This window comes from Nelumbo lutea, chromosome 8 (genome assembly GCF_056320005.1).
Source record: "Nelumbo lutea isolate HS-2025 chromosome 8, American lotus-T2T, whole genome shotgun sequence".
Taxonomy (NCBI): domain Eukaryota; kingdom Viridiplantae; phylum Streptophyta; class Magnoliopsida; order Proteales; family Nelumbonaceae; genus Nelumbo; species Nelumbo lutea.
The window spans coordinates 56,212,646-56,233,077 of NC_142691.1; the positions used below are offsets into that span (position 1 = coordinate 56,212,646).

Consider the following 20,432-nt stretch of genomic DNA (forward strand, 5'->3'; position numbering starts at 1 on the left):
CGGGAGCTGAGAGACTTGCGAGAACTCCATCTCTTCCTCCTCTTTGTAGGCAGCGGGAGCTGAGGAACCTGTGAGAACTAAATCAGAGGACCCGAGGGTATTTACTCGGCGGGGACTCTTCGATACCTAACTTAGCATTCTGATTGTAGAGAACTTGAAGATAAATGAAAGAGCTAAGAGAGCATGGATTACCTCCATTTTTCCATTCTCTCTCCGCCTTTGTCTTTGGGGGTCGGAGTCCTTATATAGCGGTGTCCTGTCAAATCAGGCGTAACTGCCTCTGTTAAGTCAGGCACAACCGCCTCAGTCTCTCTACCGCAGCTGTTACTGCCAGAGAGGTGGCGAGTGCAGGCGGCTGTTGCAGAGTACGGCTCTTCCAGGCAAGGGACAGCTCTCAAGTCTGGCAGGCACGGCGCCGCCTGGCAAGAGACGTGGGCGCAGGTCTTTGAATCTATCAGGTACGGTTATCAAGCAGGAGATCTTCCTGCGATATGCCGAACTGCTCTTCTGTACCGAGCTACCCTACAAGTGGCAAGCTGCCCGGGGGAGAGCTATGTCGAGCTGCTTGTGTTGAACTCTATCGAGCTGCCTGTGGCGAGTTGTTGCAAGCTCTACCGAGTTGCCTGTGGCGAGCTATGCCGAGCTGCCCAGTTGTCAAGAGGCTGCACTTGTTTGGCATGATGTGTCAGGTGTCACAATTTCACTGCATGGTCAAATCCGCCCTCATCATTTGCCCCCCACTCCCGAGCTGAGAGTAATTTAGTGAAGGGAGTAGATTTCTTCTTGTGGCCTGTGAGTTGATGAGCTAGTAATTGCTGATCCAATTCCTTAGGCTTTGGTAGTTGCCTGTATGTGGCGAGCTGCCTGCAAGTGGTGAGCTGCTTGTAAGGTGAGGAAGTCTCCACCAGTTCAGTAGTGTAGCCCTTAGGATCTGGGGGCAACTTATAGTTCACTTTTGTTGACTTTGCCCATGCTGAGGAAGTGACTTGGTATAACAATAATGTGGCCCGTAGGCTTTGGGAGCGACTCGTAGTCCACTTTTCTTGACTTTGCCCGTGCCGAAGAGGCGACTAGGTCTTAAGCAGTAACGTGGCCTGTAGGCTTTGCTTGTGAGGTACCGAGCTGACCAGGTGTCGAGTTACCTGTGAGGTGTCAAGTTGACCGGGTGCCGAGGTACCTGTGAGGTGCCAAGCTGGTTGCGAGGTGCCGAACTACCTATAAGGTGCCGAGCTGACCAAGTGGGTGCCTTAGAGCTATGATTACGCTGCATCAGGTTCGTAATGCCGGTCACCCATTCCTACAAGAATCTACTAGGAGCTCGACCTTCGGGGGCAGCACTACTAACTTTAGGTCGTCAGCTCACACGGGAGCCTTGGAAGGCTCGACCAGTAAGGACGCCTATGTAGTCTGTTGGCCGCCAACTCCCGCGGAAGCTACGAAGAGCTCATCTTTGTAGGGGGGACCTTGCGAAAATGACTGATGAGGTTTTATCTGATTTGAAAGTAAAGTTGGTAGAGTTGCTTAGTCGGCTAGCTCCCTACGTAGTCTTTGAGTTCATAAAAAATGTAAACTATAAAGCGAGAGTTTCAATTTCTAAAAAGTGATGACTTAACTTTTATAGGAGAAGCGGACTTAGCTTTTGTAGGATGAGAACTTAGCTTTTTGTAGCGTGTTCCCACAGATGGAGCCAATTGATGTAACCGGTTCTGGTCACGTACCAATTTTTTGTGATGTATCAATTTTTTTTTGGCTAAGTACCTCGTCATTTGACCTGCTCCTAGGAAAGGATGGTGGAGCTCCTTGGTGACGAGCTGCTCGGGGGAGAGCTATGCCGAGGTGGGGATAGCTATGCCGAACTCCTTGATAGCGAACTGCCTAGGGGGAAGGTATGCCGAACTGAGGAGAACTACCTTGGTGGACTCATCATTTGACCTGCTCCTAGGTGGCCTGTAACTCAAAGGATGGTGGAGCTCCCTGGTATAGCGTAACCCGACTGCCCTCTGCATGTGGTGATCCCCTCTCCTTTGTAGGCGGCGGGAGCTGAGAGACCTGTGAGAACTCCATCTTTTCCTCCTCTTTGTAGGCGGCAGGAGCTGAGAGACCTGTGAGAACTCCATCTTTTCCTCCCCTTTGTAGGCGGCGGGAGCTGAGGAACTTGCGAAAACTGAATCAGAGGACCCATGGATATTTACTCGGCGGGGACTCCCCGATGCCTAAGTTAGCATTCTGATTATAGAGAGTTTGAAGAGAAATGAGAGAGCTAGAGAGCAGGGATCACCTTCATTTTTCCAATATCTCCCCCCTTTGTCTTTGGGGGTCAGAGTCCTTATATAGCAGTGTCCTGTCAAATCAGGCGTAACTGCCCCTGTTAAGTCAGACATAATCGCCTCAGTCTCTCTACCACAACCGTTACTGCGAGAGCTGAGGTGGGGGGTGCAGGCGGATGTTGCAACGTATGGTTCTGCCAGGCAAGGGACAACTCTCAGGTCTGGCAGGCACGCCGCCGCCTGGTGAGAGACGTGGGCACAGGTCTTCGGATCTGTCAGGTAGGAGATCTTCCTGTGATATGCCGAACTGCTCTTCTGTACCGAGCTACCCTGCAAGTGGCGAGCTGCCTGGGGGAGAGCTATGCCGAGCTCCCTGAGCTATGCTGAACTGCCTGAGCTGCCCAGTTGTTAAGAGGTTGCACTTGTTTGGCATGAGGTGCCAGGTGTCACAATTTCACTAGAGGGCCAAATTCGCCCTCATCATAAACCATTAAATTATAGTTTTTTACATTTAAATGACTTATTTACAATTATATAAAATCTGTAAATATAGTTAGTAATATATATTTTTAGGGTTTATTTGAATTTTCTACCATATATATGTATCTTAATTTTTCGTCCGTATCTATATGTATCCAAAGTATGCCTCGATACATTTCTTAAAATTGTCTTTCCAATATACGTTGTGTTTTCGATACTTTGAACCTTGGTTGTCGGTCATAGAAAGGGGACGGGGGAGGGATATTAAGTTTTAAAAGAATTTTAAATGTCATATGGTCTCACGTGTATACGGGTTTTGGTGAAATATTAACAGATGTTAACGGTAAGGGTAGAGTTGGTCCTTTTTCTAAAACAATGGGGGTAATGTTAGTAAATTTTCAATTATTAAGGGTGCACATAGTCAATTAGCTAAACCATGAGGGTAGTTTAATAAATTTACTCTTTTAAACATAAATTTTAATTTTGAATTTGAGTGCCTTATGTGGGCAAGCCCAAATTTGAGGACAAGTTGGGGCAGACTGGATTAGGTTTTAGCTTAACCTAGGCCCAGCCCAAAAATTTGCCCTTAAAGCCCAAGGTCAAGGTCAAGCCTGAATTATTCAACATGAGCCCAATTTGCAACTCTCACTAATATTTGATATACTTGGGTTGGGCTAGGTTAGTCAATCCCGCCATACTAAAACTTGATATATATGTATATACATGCATGTATATCTGCATACATTTGCATTAAATTTTTATGTTGGCTGATTGACCAATCCAAACCCAATCCAAGTGTATCAAACAGGGGTGTAATCGAGCAGAGTATCAAGCTATTTGAGCTCAAGCTCGAAGCTTTACTCGAACTGATTATAAATAAATTAATATTTATAATTAAAAATAAATAAATTTAAGTATATTAAAAATTATAAATATTATAAATAAAAATAAATTTTAAAAATCAATTATAAATGTATTTATTTATATTATCAATAAGTTAATATAAAAAATTAATGTTAATTTATATCATAAATACAGATATATTAAAAAAATATTATTTTATTATGAACTCAATTAGGACCGCAAGCCACTCGAGTAGGTTATTATGAAGCTTGAGCTTGATTCGACCAAGTACTTGACTTGAGTCGAGCTCAACTCGAAGTCGATTACAGTGAGGAGTTCGAGTATTTAGCGAGCCGAGCCCGAGCAGCTCGCGAGTAGGCTCGGCTTGCTTACACCATTATCAAATTTCGGTTCGAATTAGTGTGGACAGTTTGGGCTTGACCTCAGTTTTGGGCCTTATGGCCAATTCTTAAGATTGTACATTGAACCCGGCCTGGCCCGCCCGATTTACACCGTACTTAGTACTTACGCCCAAAATTCGGAGCTGGGCCGCATCCGAACGGTCCGGTCCATGATCATTTCGTGCATATAAGACCTGTGGAGCTGGTTTCCTACTCCGCAAGGCAACCAGCTCGCTAATTCATCGAACTCCGACGGTTTCAACCTGAAAAAGATGGACGAAGATGCCGCCCGTCGCCGGACCGTCACGGCTGAGTATCGGAAAAAGCTCTTACAGCACAAGGAGCTTGATTCCAGAGTAAGAACAGGTTCGTGCAAATTAGATTCAGAAACCCTAGCTTTCATTTTTCCCTGTTTTCGCTCCAAGGTTCATTTGTATTTAAGTTTAAGTTTCTCTATTATCAAATCTGTAGTCCTATTTTCGGAAATTGGGGCTTGTAATGTGTATTAATAAGAAGAGTTTATTTTCATTCCCTGGATTCTCTCGGAAGATTAGGGTTTTCGCTTTGACGTTTGAGGGATCTTTTACAGGTGTTAGTTTCATCAGTAGTTTGAATAAACCTGCGTCTAAATACTCAAAACTTAGTAGGAAAGTTTAACTGATAATACAAACTCATGAGCTCGAGTGAAGAACTTAACGGGATCTGCATTGAGATTAAATAAATAGTGTACCACAACCCTCTGGAGTTTTTCATATATTTTGATTTGTTTAACTATTTTGTATATACCTTTTTCTTTATATTGAATGCTGCATATTTTGGGACTTAAGTTCTGAATTTTGTATATTCATAAAAAACGTTCTGTATTTTGTGCAATTAATTATCATGATGTTCCATTAATTTGTATATGACTGGTGGAAAAGAAAAGAGTATTCTTGGAAATGTACCTGAGGAAGATACATCCATACAAGACATTCTTTTAACCTGAAATTGTAGAGGCGAGCACCTTTCCTTGGTGCAGATTGATATTTATTCTATTTGATCTGACACATGTTCAGGTAAGCCGCACTTTGGAAGAGAACAACTAGTGTCCATTAACTTGGGGTGGCATGTTTTGCCAATGGTAATTTTAACACTCCACGTTTATGCTATGCCATAGATATAGACACATGGTAGAAAAATGTTACTCTATAGACTCACTTGAAAAGTGATAAGATATATCTTTGTGGAATTTAATTTAATTTTTATATGCCATATTGCATTAGCTATTTAAAAAATTAGAAAATGAAATCATTTGGGTTAATGGAGATCAATTGACGATTCCTAATAGGGAGGCTAAGAAGTTGGAGAGGTTAATGAGAACATTTCTTTGGGAGCCAGGGGAGGAAAAATGATATTTAATCAATTGGGAAATAGTCTATAGGAGTAAAGAGGAAGGTGGACTAGGATTAGGAAGGTTAACTCTCAAGAATAGAGCTCTCTTAGGAAAATGGTTGTGGAGGTGGCCTAGAGAAAGGGAGAGGTTGTGGCATGAAGTGATAGCTAGTATACATGGCAGGCTAGAAAATGGATGGGATGCGGGTGTATCACGTCAAGCAACATTGGCATCTCCTTGGAAAGCAATCCAGAGCATTCTCCATTAGTTTCTCAACCTCGTCAGGTATGATGTCAATTCTGGGAATTCTGTTTTATTTTGGGAAGACACTTGGGCGGATACTGTTGCCCTTAAGGACCAATTCTTGTCTCTTTATTCTATTTCCCTATACAAGGAAAAAACTCTCTCTCATTTTCTCCCCTCTCTTACTTCACCCTGAACCTTAAGTTGGGACTTTCATTTTCGGAGAGGCTTGATGGATGATGAACTTAACAGTGTTTTCAGATCAGTTGTCTCTTCTTGGCATTGTCTTTCTGGACCCTCTTAATGTGGATGTGATATTGTGGTCCCCTCATCAAAGAGGTTACTTCTCTTGTGCTTCATTTTTTTTTAAAGTTCCTTTGTTCTTCTCTGAGACGGGTTTTTTCCAACCAAGGAGGAGACCTGTTCCACCTAAAATTGTTATTTTTTGCTGGGAAGTGTATTAGAGAGATTAATACCTTGGTTTGCTTGTAGAAGAAAAGTCATTTCATGTGTTTGTCCCCTAACTGGTGTGTACTTTGCAGGGCTAATGGTGAGGATTGCTCCCACTTACTTGATCTTGTTCATTTTCTAGTTCTATTTGGAGTTGGACTTTTTCTTTGTTTGAGTGCAGGTGGAATCTGTTCACAGACTTAAGTCACTTGTTCGATCCTTCTTTTTCTATGTGGCCTACAAATAAAGGAAAAATTATGTGGAGATGTATCAGAGCAGCCACCTTATGGACAATCTGGGAATAAAGGAATGCAAGGGTGTTCAAGGAAAAGGAAAGAAGCATTTAGGCTGTTGAGGATTGTATCTTGATTAGGGCCATTCACTGGTTGAGAACAATGGACTTCTTTCATACTTTTTCCTTTGATGATATTTGGAGAAACTGGATAGATGTGGCTAATAACCATACAAGGAAGGGCAGGGAATTTGCAGTGTGGATCCCTCCGCCTGAAGGATGGGTAAAGCTGAACTTTGATGGCAGCAACCAAGGAAACCCAGGCCATCGAGGATAGGAAGGGTGCTGAGAGATACGGAGATCATAGCCTTGTTTTCAGGCCCAGCAGGAATAGGAGACTCTAATAGAGCTGAGATTTTAGCGGCGGTACAAGGTATTCAGATTGTAGAACAACTAGGAGTTCAGCGATTAGTAGTTGAAGGAGACTCTAAGAATGTTGTGGATGGTTGATAGACCCAACTTCAGCTATGTGACGACACATAGATTTATTGAGGAAAGTCAACTGGCTCAAAAGAAACATGACTGTTACCCCTCTTTGGGTGGGAAGATCAGCAAATACCTTAGTGGATGGGTTAGCTAAGCAAGAGGCTTCAAGGGAACATTTATTCTGGGCTGCTCTGTAATTTTACTTTGGGCTATTTCTGTTTTAATTTGTTGTAATACTTTATTAGAAGAGGTAACAGCCTGTGCCTCTTTTGGGTTTCCTGTTTTGTCTTATTACTTTTGGATTAATAAATTATATTCATTCATAAAAAAAATGGAGATCAATTGACACGCTATGCTATGATGATAGTATCCATTTATTGAATTGCCATGGCAATTTTTTTTCCTATTTACCCTTGATCTTTGAGCATTTGTTTAGGTTAGCAATGATCAAGTAATGACATGGTAAGCCTTGTGCTCTAGGATGCCCAATAAGCCATTTAAAATTTCTTACTATCCTTATTGTCATAATTTGACCAGATGCAACAAAGATGCACATGGAATTATTTTGTAAACTATTGCCCATGCAATTGTTTTGATGACCATCTCTATGCTTTCTCATTATGCCACTATACATAACTGTGCTGAAACTGAAAATGTGCAGTGAGGGAGAATTTGCGAGCTGCAAAGAAGGAGTTTGCTAAAACTGAAGATGATCTGAAGTCACTCCAGAGTGTTGGACAGATCATTGGGGAAGTTCTAAGGCCTCTTGATAATGAGCGGTGTATGTTTTTTTTTCTCTCTCTTGTACCTGCTAAGGTTGTCTAAATAGTGAACCCCAAAACACTGAACCAGAAAACTTTCCCCCTTGTTTCAGTTTATGAACCAATTATGTTTAAGACCCACATAGATGTATTTTTTAAGAAACTAATAAAAGAATATCGTATTGGTTTTTGGAAACCTTTCCTGGGTCTGATTTGTAAAACTTGTTATGTTTTTTAGTGATGTAATGTGGACAACTTAGTGTTGCCTTGTTGTATGGCTTCTTCCATCTCATGCATTCTGGGATGTTCTGGTTATTTTGTTATACATCAGCACAATGATACCCTCATTGTGACTAATTTGGAAAAGAGAAGGGAAAAAGTCATTTGAAGAAGTATAATCATTGTTTCTACTTTCTAGTGGGGATAAACCTCAAGAATTCTTTCTTTTCTCTGTTTCTTGGCATGCATTACTAATGACCCTAGAAGTAGTTGGTGAGAATGTAATTGACTGTTTGTTCTTTCCTCATCAGTGATAGTTAAAGCGAGTAGTGGCCCACGGTATGTTGTTGGCTGTCGCAATAAAGTAGATAAAGAAAAGCTGACAGCAGGAACAAGAGTGGTACTTGACATGACAACCCTCACAATTATGAGAGCTCTTCCGCGTGAAGTAAGTGATTGGCTTAACTTGTTTGAAAAACAATAGTGACTGGAAACTAATTTTTTGATGATGATGTTATTCCATTATGGTCTGCCTTTGTTTTTTTTTTCTTGAAAGGCAGAGGCGGAAGTAAATCTTTGGTTGTTCCAGTATCCGGTTTTATGTGGTTATTGGTTGTAGGTTGATCCAGTTGTTTACAACATGCTTCATGAAGATCCTGGTAATGTTAGCTACTCTGCTGTTGGTGGGTTGTCTGATCAAATCCGGGAACTCAGGGAATCTATTGAGTTGCCTCTTATGAATCCTGAACTCTTTCTTAGAGTAGGGATCAAACCTCCGAAGGTAATATTTATGTGGAGCTTGTAAATATTTTTAGCATCCGTTGCATCTTGTGTTATTAGCAATCTATGTATTGCACTCTCATATTTTCTGCCTTATCTACATTAGGAAGATTTTGACTGTTAAAGCTCACATTTTTAATGATTTCAGGGTGTTCTTCTGTATGGACCTCCTGGAACTGGCAAAACATTGCTAGCCAGAGCTATTGCAAGTAACATAGATGCCAATTTCTTGAAGGTAGGCTTTCTTTTTTGTTCATTATTGGAGCAAGAATTTTGTTATCCATCTATGTTTTATTATTTATATCAAGATCAAATATACTGAAGTGTTCAACCATGTGCAATTAATCTAGGTTGTATCAAGTGCCATAATTGATAAATACATAGGAGAAAGTGCCAGATTGATAAGAGAGATGTTTGGATATGCACGGGATCACCAAGTAAGATGCCAAATTGAGCTCTGCAGACTCTATTTGGGGGTATGGTGCTGGACTTATTACTGTGAGAAGTTCCATTCTGATACATTTTTTTCCTTGTCAAGCCTTGCATAATATTTATGGATGAAATTGATGCCATTGGTGGGCGGCGGTTTAGCGAAGGAACAAGTGCAGACCGGGAGATACAGAGAACATTGATGGAACTTCTCAATCAGCTTGATGGTTTTGATCAGCTTGGGAAGGTAAGTTCCTCCTAACCTAGTTCAACATGTTTCCTTGAGGAACCTAGTGAGGGGGAAGGGAGAAGAGACAGCTTATCAATAGTCAGTGTTGATGAGGAGACGATATAAATGTATTGAAACTCTGGTTGTCCATTGACCTGTTGACCCAAGGTCTATAATGAAACTTATTTGAAATACTAAAGTAATATAAAAAATAAAAGATTGCATAACTTATCAGCGAGTATTTATTACTTTGACGTGTCCACTTTGTGTAGAGTTCTGCCTGTCAGCCTGTAAAATATTCTCTTCTCCTATAGGCCCAAAAGTATTCACTAATATAAATTATTAGGGAGTATTTGTTACTGACCCTTTAAAATATTCTCTTCTCCCTGTAAAATATTTACTAATATAACTTACTAGTGACCCTTTTGTTTTTTGTTTTATTTATTTATTTTTCTATAGGCAATACTTATTTTCCTTCCAGCTGACATCTCTCAAACTATAATACTTGGATGCTTATACATGCCTGGTGTACTGGTATTGGACACAGTATGTACTGGATATGAAATCAAATACTGCATGGACACTTCTAAATATACTCTATGGGATTAACACTTTTAAAATGCCTGAAATGATGCCATTAACAAGTCATATCATAAAAATCTGTATATGTTTGAAATTTAATTTTGGCAAGACATTAATATCAAAAAATGAAACTTAACCAAATACAAAAGCATGATATAAGCATATTATTGTTTAGAATGGAAGGTTTTTGGACCCTTAGGTTCTTGTTAAGGAAACCAAATTTAATTCAAATGGACAATTGGCCAATAGCCTTGCTGACTCTCCAGCAAGAACAAGGGTAAATAGAAATGATTTCGTATGGGGAATCGAGGTCTGGGGTTGAGTTCGTAAATCTGATTTACATTTAAAATCACGTAACTTGGCTGGCTTTGTACCAGCCCCCTCATTATAACACATTAGAGTTGGGGATCTCATTTTTCTTTACCAGTAAATTATGTTTTATTATTTCTGGTCACTAAGAAAAGAAAACTTGGTCAATTTACATGGAAATAGTTGAGCCTGATGGTGTCTGGTTTCTAGCAATTGGTGTCTTGACTTTTTTCTTGGCATGGTCTAGTATTGGCTTGGTGACATCAGCGATTAAATTATTTGGTGTTATCTGGGTTTCACAAAATGATCATGAAACCTAAGGTAATTCCCTAGGTTCCATTGCAACCAGCAACCATCTTTCACTTGTAATTCTTTGTAACCTTCATAAAAAGTATTAACTTTGTATTAAGACATAGAAAATCAGCGTATTCATGAGAAGAAAAAGAAGAAAAAAAATCAGAAAATCTAGGTGTTGCCTTGACACTATGGTTTGGGCTTTCATTTTGTGAGGGAGTTGCCTTGACACAAATAATGAAGTGGATTAATGGTTACAAGACAATATGCATGGAAAAAAGGTCACGGGTTTGAATCTTGCCATTTGCATTTTGAATATTCCACACATTTGAGACCTGAGCAGTTTTAAGAAGCCGGGCTGGTTCACCATTTTCTGGTTAAACTAACCAGTCAGCCGATTTTGGGCAGTTTTTTTACCTATTCTGATTTCTAGGGTATGACCGAATGGGATATATGGCCGGGCATGCTGTTTCTTGGCACAGTTGGTCACTCGATCTTCTATGCATGTGCCCTCTCATTTTATCACCTATTGGAGCTACTCCTAGGTTCCTACGGATAACTTCATTCTTAATCATATCCTTTCTAGTTTTACCACTCATCCATCTTAGCATTTGCAATTCTGCCCATTCATTTTCTGGACATCATGTTTTTTGACTGCCCAAATGCATCCATCACATAAGTGGTATTCACCTATCACATAAAAGTCCAAATGCATCTCCGTTTTGTCCCTCCTGCTCTATTTTTTTGGGTGACATCATTCTCAATCTCTCCCTTGTTATGAATTATTGAACCAAAATACGAGAAATGGTCACATCAAGTCATCTCTTGGTCTCCAATCGTAAGTGTATCTTGATTTATACTCCTATTATTACTAAATTTACATGTCATATACTTTGTTTTAGTCCTACTTATTTTAAAACCTCTTGTTTCTTAGGCTTTCCCTCTTTCAGTGCAAGTCTGTATTTGCATGAAAAAAAGGGAAAGGGAAAAATACTTTCTACTTGAAAAGTCATTTTCTTTATGTTTATGCTCTGGTATTATTTGATGCCAGCCTTACTCTAATCAGTAGTTTTACAAGAGAATGTGAGATGTCCATTTTACAAAAAATGACATGAGCGTACCATGCCCTGCCTGGGGACATGGGACCTATATGTGGTCTGGGACCCCTGTAGCTTGCCACCTGTTCCATGCCTTAAGAATCAGTTTTGACATTTGAATGGGCCCCGGTTATAACCATGGCTGTGCTGCAAACCAGTTTAATTTGATGAATTTTAATGATCTGAGTTGAGCATGATTTATATAACTGTTTTTTTTGTCGAGAAACTTTTCTCCGGTCCATTTTATGGCAGTCACATTAGAGGGTTATAGCTTACTGTAGAAGCTGATTTTTGGCTCATTTATTCTTTTCAGATGGACCATGTGATCTGATGTGGGTTCCAAGTTACGGGGGACTCCAGACCCATATAGGGGTGATGTGTCCCCAACCTCTAGATTTGACCCTCAGGCATATCCACCTGTCACCGGGGGGGGGGCATTAGAAAGGCTATGTTCTCCGGTCCAATAGAGGAAGGGGGCTCTCAAAGGGCAGAATAGACAACTATGATTCAAGGAGTATAGAAGGCAAGAGTCATGAAGATTGGAAAGCTAGTGGCATAAGGGGGGGGGGCTCAATGGTGGTTGTGAGGTGGCTGAGAAATAAGAAAGAAACTATATGCAGTTTTATGAATGGAATAAAAAATGTTCAAGTGGTTAAATCAAGGAATGCAGGTGCAATGGGTTCAAAGACTAGCCAATGCTTTGGCTGGTGAGCTGTCTAAACAAGGGGTGAATATAGAAATTAGTTATTATGGGCTGAGTTGTAATTGTATTATAGTTATATCTTAAAGGGGAAGAGAAAGCCTGTTTTTTCTTTTTTTTTTTTTTGATAAATGAAAGCCTGTTTTTTCTTTGTCGATATGTATTTCTTTGTACATTTATTTTTATTTATTACATGAATTCATGTTATCTATCCTAGAAAGAAATGTTCTACTTGACTACGATGTTACATCTCCTCCAGCAAAGAGAGAGAGAGAGAGAGAGAGAGAGAGAGAGAGATCCTTCGTGATACCCACAGGTTTCCTGTCAGTTTTGGATGTGGATGTTCATTTCTTTTGAAGTGTTGGATGTTTTTTTACGTGATAGTAACTGGTTCTATATATATATATATATTGATTTTAATAGTGTCTGAGTGAATACAAGATCTGGTTATTGAATACAAGACCTGATTATTGCAATTGATGATAGGTCAAAATGATTATGGCTACGAATCGACCTGATGTCCTGGATCCTGCACTTCTTCGTCCAGGTCGACTAGACAGAAAAATTGAGATCCCATTGCCAAATGAGCAATCAAGAATGGAAATTCTAAAAATTCATGCTGCTGGGATTGCAAAACATGGAGAAATTGACTATGAGGCAGTGGTAAAACTTGCAGAGGTAAGCTCTTTATCTTGTTAATAAGCCTATATCACGATTTATCTTTTATTTTCTTCATTTGTTTGTATGTTGCATCTGTTACCAGTAGGCTTTATGGTTTTCACCCATTGCAGGGATTCAATGGTGCTGATCTTCGGAATGTTTGCACTGAAGCGGGGATGTCAGCAATCCGTGCTGAACGTGATTATGTCATCCATGAGGATTTTATGAAGGTACACTTTTTCTTTCTTTTTTTTTGGGGGGGGGGGGGAGAGGTGCATGCATGCAATTAACTTTGCTATAGCCCTTTGATGTCTCTGCCATTGCAACTGATGGATGGATTTTTTGGCATGAAAATCTATATAGAGATTCTTATCAGAAAAATTTATATAGAGATTAAAGTAGCAAAATTATCAGTCACAACAATGGGGAGCTTTGTCAATCCTTTTTTTTTTTTCAGTTATTGCAATTATACAAGCCGGTCCAATTTAATTGGGAAGGGTCTCTGAGTTGAGTAGTATTTTTGAGAAAAGCTAATACATTTATATATCAATCATTACATGTATAGGCCATGTATGCATCATGTACAGCTAGGAACTATACATCTAGTGGTTACAACTACTGTTGACAGTTTCTACTTTTTTCTTTCGGTCACAACAAATGTTGTTACAGACAAGTATCTGGATAACAGCCATTCTAATCTGAACGGCCTTGCATTAGTTACCATTATAATGTAACTTTGTTATTTGGTGATAGCAACCCTGTTAATCTGAACAGGTGATATTGGCATTGCATTGTTTTCCAATCAATATAAAGTAATTTTTTTTTTATGGTTACAACCGAATACCATAAAAATTGTCTTAAGTAGTAAAGAGTCTGTTCCCTTGAGGCCGTGGATTTGGTGAATTGTGTGGTGCCTACTGCCTGGTATGTTTGCCAGTTCTGGTTTTAATTTTTAAACATTGGGCTGCACATGACGCATTCCTTATTCTTTAAATTTGTTTGTTTTGTTCCACTTGGTAAGCGTAGGTTGGCATTTATTTCATTAAACGAGTACCATTTGTTGTTGAAGCTTGGGGTTCTCTTTTGGTTATTTTGATGCAACAGTTTATTGACCTTTTTATCTCATGTAAATAATGGTCAGTTTTAACAAGTGCTCGACCTTTTACTGCTTTTCAGGCAGTCCGTAAACTGAACGAAGCAAAGAAGCTCGAGTCAAGTGCCCACTACAATGCTGACTTTGGGAAGGACTGATCAGAAAATACACGTTTCTCTGTTGTTTTAGCCATGGATGTTGGGGCAGTGCATTCCCTTTTTATTGTTGTCTCGATTGTGTATTAAATCTGCAGGCATTCCTTGATCCCAAGTTCGAAATTTTAGCATAATGATTTTGGGAGGTCTGTGTTACTGTTTGTCAACCCCCAAGAAAAAACATTTTTTTTTTTTTTGCTACAAAAACAAGTGAGATGATGATAATGAAGAGTTTCGTTAGCTAAGGCAGGTGAAGTGTTCTATTCAATATTTGACGAGAACCGGTGGCCTGTTTTCTCTGTTCAGCTGGGTGGGTTCTAGCTTCAAGTCCGGTATCTGGAATTGACATGCCATATGCCTGGTTTTGAATTTAGGGGTTTTTATAGTTCAGCCCACCTCCAGGGTGGAGTTAAAACTGAATCCTGCCCGTGGGTTGATGCCAAATTCACGGGCAGGATGCTGTTTACTCGCGAGGCAGAATAAGCATACGTATCAATCGGGAGTTTAGTTTCACAAATTACAAGCTTAGGCCCTGTTTGTCATCAATTCTCCCATTTCTTATTTTTAAAATCCATACTAAAAGGAATGAATTTTAAGAATTTTTCAATTTAAAAAAAGAGTGAACTGTTTGGAACTACTTATTTCTTCTGAGTAGTTTTCTCCAGCAATGTTTGTCAGGTTGGTTTTCTGCAGCACAGTTGTCAATGTCCTATAAATACCACCGGCCACAGTCGTCAGAGTTTCACCGGCAATAATCGTCACAGCCAGCCAACTTCAGCATCTGAAGCTACGGGTGCAAGTTGGGTTGGCCCGAGTTAATAATTACACTGCTTTGTATTCAGGCTTCCGGTTGTGCTCATTAACATTTTGACAAAATCCCAACCCCGATTTACAAAAGTTGCATCTCTACTTGAAGCCAAATTATATTAACATCAGAATCCCCAAGAAAACATCCAAAGGAAGGGAGAAAAAAAGCGTGAGTCCTGATGCAATGAAGTCAAATGCAAGTTTGGTCCTCACTGAACTTAAAGACATCTTGTGTATTTAGTATTTTGACGAGATAATTGACAATATCAAACATGTTATATTTGATTTTAAGAGAGCGGTAGAGAATTTCTAAAGTTAGAAGAAACTATGAACAAAAATGGCATTTCCCTTCAAAAATTTCTACTTTGTTTCTTGTTTATAAAAAAATTAAAAAAAAAAAACAAGAAAATACAAGCTCGAACATTTTAAAATCCAGCCAAATTTCCAAAGGATAGAATGAAAAGAAATGTTAAAAGAAAAAACAGCATTAAATAAAAGGTTGAAATTTTGGCAAGGAAATAGTAGTGACAAACGAAAGCAAGCAAAAGGAATAAGATACAGATATAAAAATTGAGCCAAAGAGAAGGATACTACCTCAGCTGCAAGATATTCAAGGACAACTGCCAAATAAGGGGCACCAGTTCCAACATGCTGTGAATATCAGCTCTTTTTTAATTACCAATTGATCATTCCAACACTTAAATAGAATAAAAATGCCTCTTTTAATAATGGATTTTTATGGTTAAAATGGTCATTGCATTATTTATCTGAAAAATTAAAGAACATGGGTAAATGCACGGTACATTTACCTGGGTAAGTGTTTCCTAGGAAAAACTTACCCGAATAATTGCATTTACCCAGATAAGTAACTTACCGAAAAGCGAATGTGGCATAAAAGGAAAGTAGTAAAAATAAGGATCACTACATGAACAACAGAATACACCGCTTGCAATTTGCTGATGCTTAAGGAAAGAGAATGTTTTTCATAAAAAAAATAAGGGAAGTGTAGTGAGACTCAAGTGAAGATCGGAGTAATTGAATGGATGTTCATTCTAGAGACTTTGAGGGCCATCTTTTTGCTTGTTTTTGTAACAAGTAGGTGCTGTCATTTTTAACTCTTGGAGAGGAGGGTCGTTAATCATGCATTCATGCTTTTCCTCTTTTCTTGTTACTTGATTTGGTCTTCTTGACTGAAATTTGCTTTAATTATCACAAAGAATAATTGAAGTGAATTTATATATCAACATAGAGAGATATATGATTTATTTGGTTTAAGTTTCCTCGTCATTGCATCCGACACAAATAAGTATCGAAGTAAGATGGCATATAAAATCATGTAATACAGATCACAGATTTCAAATTAACTAATAGCAATTAGCAACAATAAACGATAATGACCAAAAGACCCTTCCTAATATAGAATCCAATCCATTCACAATGGAAGAGTTCTACCTTCTCTCTAAAGCACCGTTTTTCACTATCAAGGTGGTTCTGCCATAGCTGATGAACAGACTTTGAAGCTCCTTTTGGCACCCAAGAAATGGCTGAAATCATTTTGAATACAAAGTGTCCTGTCTAGAAGGAACAAGAATGAAAATGCCAAAATAGGTAAGCAACAATACTATAGTAAAAATCTTACGATTTACAATACCATTCACAATTTGAATCATGAATCCCAAGGGTTTTGTTTTGATTCTTGTGTACAAATCCTTCTCTAAAAATCTTACATTTTTTTTTTGTTTTAATCCTAAAATTTGAATCATAAATCTTATCTTGTATACAATTCTTGTGATTCAGGTCAATTCAATTAAGAATTAGTTCTCTACTTTGCTATTTTATCTTGTTAATATTTAGTTTTGTTAAGGGTGACTTATTTTAAGGACCTTACTAGAACTAACTTATTTATGTTATTTAAGATCATATATTGAGTTGGTTTTCCATGATATGATGGATAAAGAATCATTATATCTGAATTATTTGGCTTTCAAGCTAAACTTGAATATATCATCTTGGACTTTTATTATATAGGTGGTAAATTCTATTGATTTAGGTACATGCATAGGTATTGATTAAAAATAGGGTAGAATCATGTTGATATACATTTGAACTGTCCAAGCAACTGGTACTATTTCACCTTCGTCTTTAGACAAAACCATTGATTTGGTCAGCAATCCATTAACCCGGGTGGTTGAATCATCGGCCCGTTCAACAGTTCTTGGCTGATTTTTTATTTTAATTATTTCTTTCTATTTTTCAGTTGGAATGGCCATTCAAACTGGATAATTGGACTGTTGACCTGGAAACTGGTAACCAGAATGGTTCTGATTCCAGGTCGGTTTTTAAAACATAGGCAATCTATTGACCCGGGTGATTGAATGATCGGCCCGTTCAATCTATTCAACAGTTCTTGACTGATTTTTATCTTAATTATTTTTTCTATTTTTCAATTGGAATGGGCCATCCATTCAAACTGGATAGTTGGACTATCGACCTGAAAACTAGTGACGAAAATGGTTTTGGTTCCAGGTCGGCTTTTAAAACATAGGCCAACGGGTTATAACAGAAACAAGCCATACGGGGAAACCGAATAAAGAATTAGCTTTCAATATTTATGTATGTGATCTTTCCTTAAGATGATCTGATTTACCTGAATATAAAATATACTATTGATGATGGATTTGTGATTAGTGATGCCTACCAGGCAGTCGGGTGTTGTAAAGGAGTTGAGTTATCTCGTGAGCCTGAGAAAGCTACGTAGCTTCCTAGCCAAACACAGGCTTCAAGTTAAGCTCATATATCCAGATACACCTGAGCCCTCATAGAATTGGTGTAACTTGCACAAAGCCAAACTCCTTTACACATGGTGCATATATGCACGTGCTCATCATATGTTCAAATTTCATTTTTGAATATTAGACTCTATTATATAGCCTATGACTATAGGCTTTGTATCTATTACTGTACAGTACAAAGCATATTGTATGCTAAGCTTTGTCTTGTAATTCTTGCTTGGTCAGTTTATGTCTTTACTCTCTCTACCTTATATGATGGTCCTAATAAAGAGTATGAGACTTCTTGGTCACGTTGAGAGCTTAGAAGGTTCATCAAAGAATTAAATTCAACTATGTCTCATCCTAATTACGTTTGGGGTAAATTACAGATAGATGGGTATCCTGCATTTAGGGGGTAGTGACAGATACATACCTGAAAATTTTAATTGCAACACTTGAGTATCCAGAACTCTAAAAAATAGACACTTGGGTCCATTCATTAGTATCACATCAGTAAAACATTATATAATGTCAAAAATATCCTTCTTATGTATTTTTTAGATCAATATACGGAGTAAAATCATCAACAAAGAATATTATTGTCGGAAATTTGAATCTATTATTTGCTGTCCAACAAGAATGTCATTGTGGGGAGACGTTCAGTTACCTGATAATGATCTCAAAAACACACGAGAAGGGTATTTTTTTGGCATTATGTAATGTTTAACTAACGGAATACTAGTGAATGGATCCAAATGTCTATTTTTGAGAGTCTAGGGTACTCAAGTGTTACAATTGAAAGTTTAGGTATCTATCTATCACTATCCCTAAAGTACAGGGTACCTATCTATAATTTTGGTTGGCTATATCTGTCGTGCTTTGATGTTCCACTTTGTCAGGGGCCAACTATTCATTTTGAGAGTAGGAACAACTTAGGGTGTTTGAGAGGAAAAATAAATTAAAAGTAAAACTTAACATTGACATTTGAAACTATTGTTTGAAGTGATATACATCACCTTCATCCTCCAAACGAAGAGTTTAGGCTATGCATGTGAGCTAGGAAGGTGCATAGTAGATTAGGTTAGGATCAATGAAGTTTGCTGATAGTGAAGCTATGGTGCTAGGTTTTCCCATTGCCATGCACTTTTCCATACAAGCATAGTTTGCCATTGTGAAACAAGGAGTAATATGGGTAGTATTTGCATCAATGTCATTTTCTGAGAAAATGGTGCCACTGAAAGGATGAGACATCCATCATATAGATGGCTGAACCATGCAGAGTGGTTTGGCAAAATTTCAAAAAAATTTCTTTTCTCCCATTTGGGAATTGTATTTCCTAATTTAGAAAAATTGCATTTTTCAAGTTTTGTTCTTGAAATAAATCAGACTAAATCTGAAACCAAAAGAGGGAGAGGGATATACCTGATATAGAATCTATGCAAATAGCTCCCAACGTAGGTGTTCACGCCCAAAGAGGTCACCAAAACCCACCTCCACTGAATATGACACAGCTTATAATGAGGCAGGATCAGCAAAGAGGTTCTTCAGCATGAATCACACAAGGATGTGGGCACGAATTCATATTGTTTTCTTCTATCAAAAAACAATATCAAGATCTAATCTTAATCACTTTCAATAATGGAGATCAAATAGAAGGGGCAGCAAGAACTGAGGGAGAAAACTACAGAATGTTGAATGAATGAAACTGAGGAATTCACCCCCTTATTTATAACATTCTTTGGGATCAGCTTCCTAATCCAATTAGAAAGGAGTTCTTGATCTAAATCTGTTATTTGGATCTGGACTCTTAAGTGGATAAGACATATCTTATCCTCTTGTCGATCTTAATAGATTATAAACATAATTCGCCTCATTTAACTAATTCACTTAATCCTAGTTTGAAATGGGCTTTAGGCCCATTAAGTCATATGGCGCACTTTCCTTTAAATGATGGCTAGTTTGGATTTCTTTGTATGGCATGGGACCTTAGCATTGATCTCCACGAAAGCCATATGGGTTTAGCCCAGCCTCTGCCACAAGGCTTGGCTGAATTCACTACTGAAAACAGTAAACCCTTGAGCCCATCAGTATGGGCTCTTAGTAGGCCCAACATTTACACTAAATGGTCCCTAGGTTCAACCACCTTATTATGGCCCAAAGACTATGGACTTATGTGAGATTAGCCATCAAATAAAAACCCTATGTGGTCTTACACTTAACCTCTCAGCCCATAGTAGTCAAATACTGTCCAAAAAGAGAAGACATCTCCCTCAGCTGCAAGGTACAGTGTTGCACTCTCTACTCACATGGATCCCGTGAATTAAAATATTTTGCAAACATTTTGTGAAACCATAATATATGTGTATCTCTAAATAAATATATTTTGCAAAACAAATCTCAACAAGTTTGAAATCAACTGCCGACAATTTTAGGTTTCCATCAGAGAAAGTGCATTCCCCGATCATTCACATTGTCCAACAAAGGGGTTGATTCTGTCACTATGATCACCCACTCATGTGAATTCTCAGACTGCTCCAACAAACCCAGGTTTTCACCCCCAATATGGATCTCATTGATTGGCCAAAGATAGTCCATTCCAACATCTAGTTTATTACCATAATCAAGTTTAAGGGTTAGGTGTAATTTTATAGTTTTGCCCATATATCTCCAAGGTCTAGGGCATAATTGGAAATTGGTCCAATTCAGAGTTTCATTCATACCAACACAATATATGCTTCAGGTCTCACCCTGTCAGTTGACGCAAACCACCCC

The 20,432-nt window shown here is 38.6% G+C and overlaps 1 protein-coding gene across 1 annotated transcript; it reads left to right on the plus strand.

Annotated features, from left to right (window-relative positions):
* Positions 1-4,210: 4,210 nt before the first annotated feature.
* Positions 4,211-14,327, plus strand: LOC148844313 (26S proteasome regulatory subunit 10B homolog A). The gene is made up of 10 exons (XM_088956720.1): positions 4,211-4,357; positions 7,436-7,555; positions 8,066-8,202; positions 8,374-8,535; positions 8,683-8,769; positions 8,885-8,971; positions 9,073-9,210; positions 12,661-12,852; positions 12,966-13,064; positions 14,011-14,327. The coding sequence occupies exons 1-10, from the start codon at positions 4,264-4,266 to the stop codon at positions 14,083-14,085; spliced, it is 1,191 nt and encodes a 396-aa protein (XP_088812846.1). The 5' UTR covers positions 4,211-4,263; the 3' UTR covers positions 14,086-14,327.
* The last annotated feature ends 6,105 nt before the right edge of the window (positions 14,328-20,432 follow it).

What these genes read in the sequence shown, in the direction of transcription:
- LOC148844313 (XM_088956720.1), top strand. Translation starts at nt 4,264, where the DNA reads ATGGACGAAGATGCCGCCCGTCGCCGGACCGTCACGGCTGAGTATCGG. An exon ending in TGAGAGCTCTTCCGCGTGAA is followed by an intron (nt 8,203 to 8,373) that starts GTAAGTGATTGG and finishes TATTGGTTGTAG; the next exon opens with GTTGATCCAGTTGTTTACAA. An exon ending in GTTTTGATCAGCTTGGGAAG is followed by an intron (nt 9,211 to 12,660) that starts GTAAGTTCCTCC and finishes AATTGATGATAG; the next exon opens with GTCAAAATGATTATGGCTAC.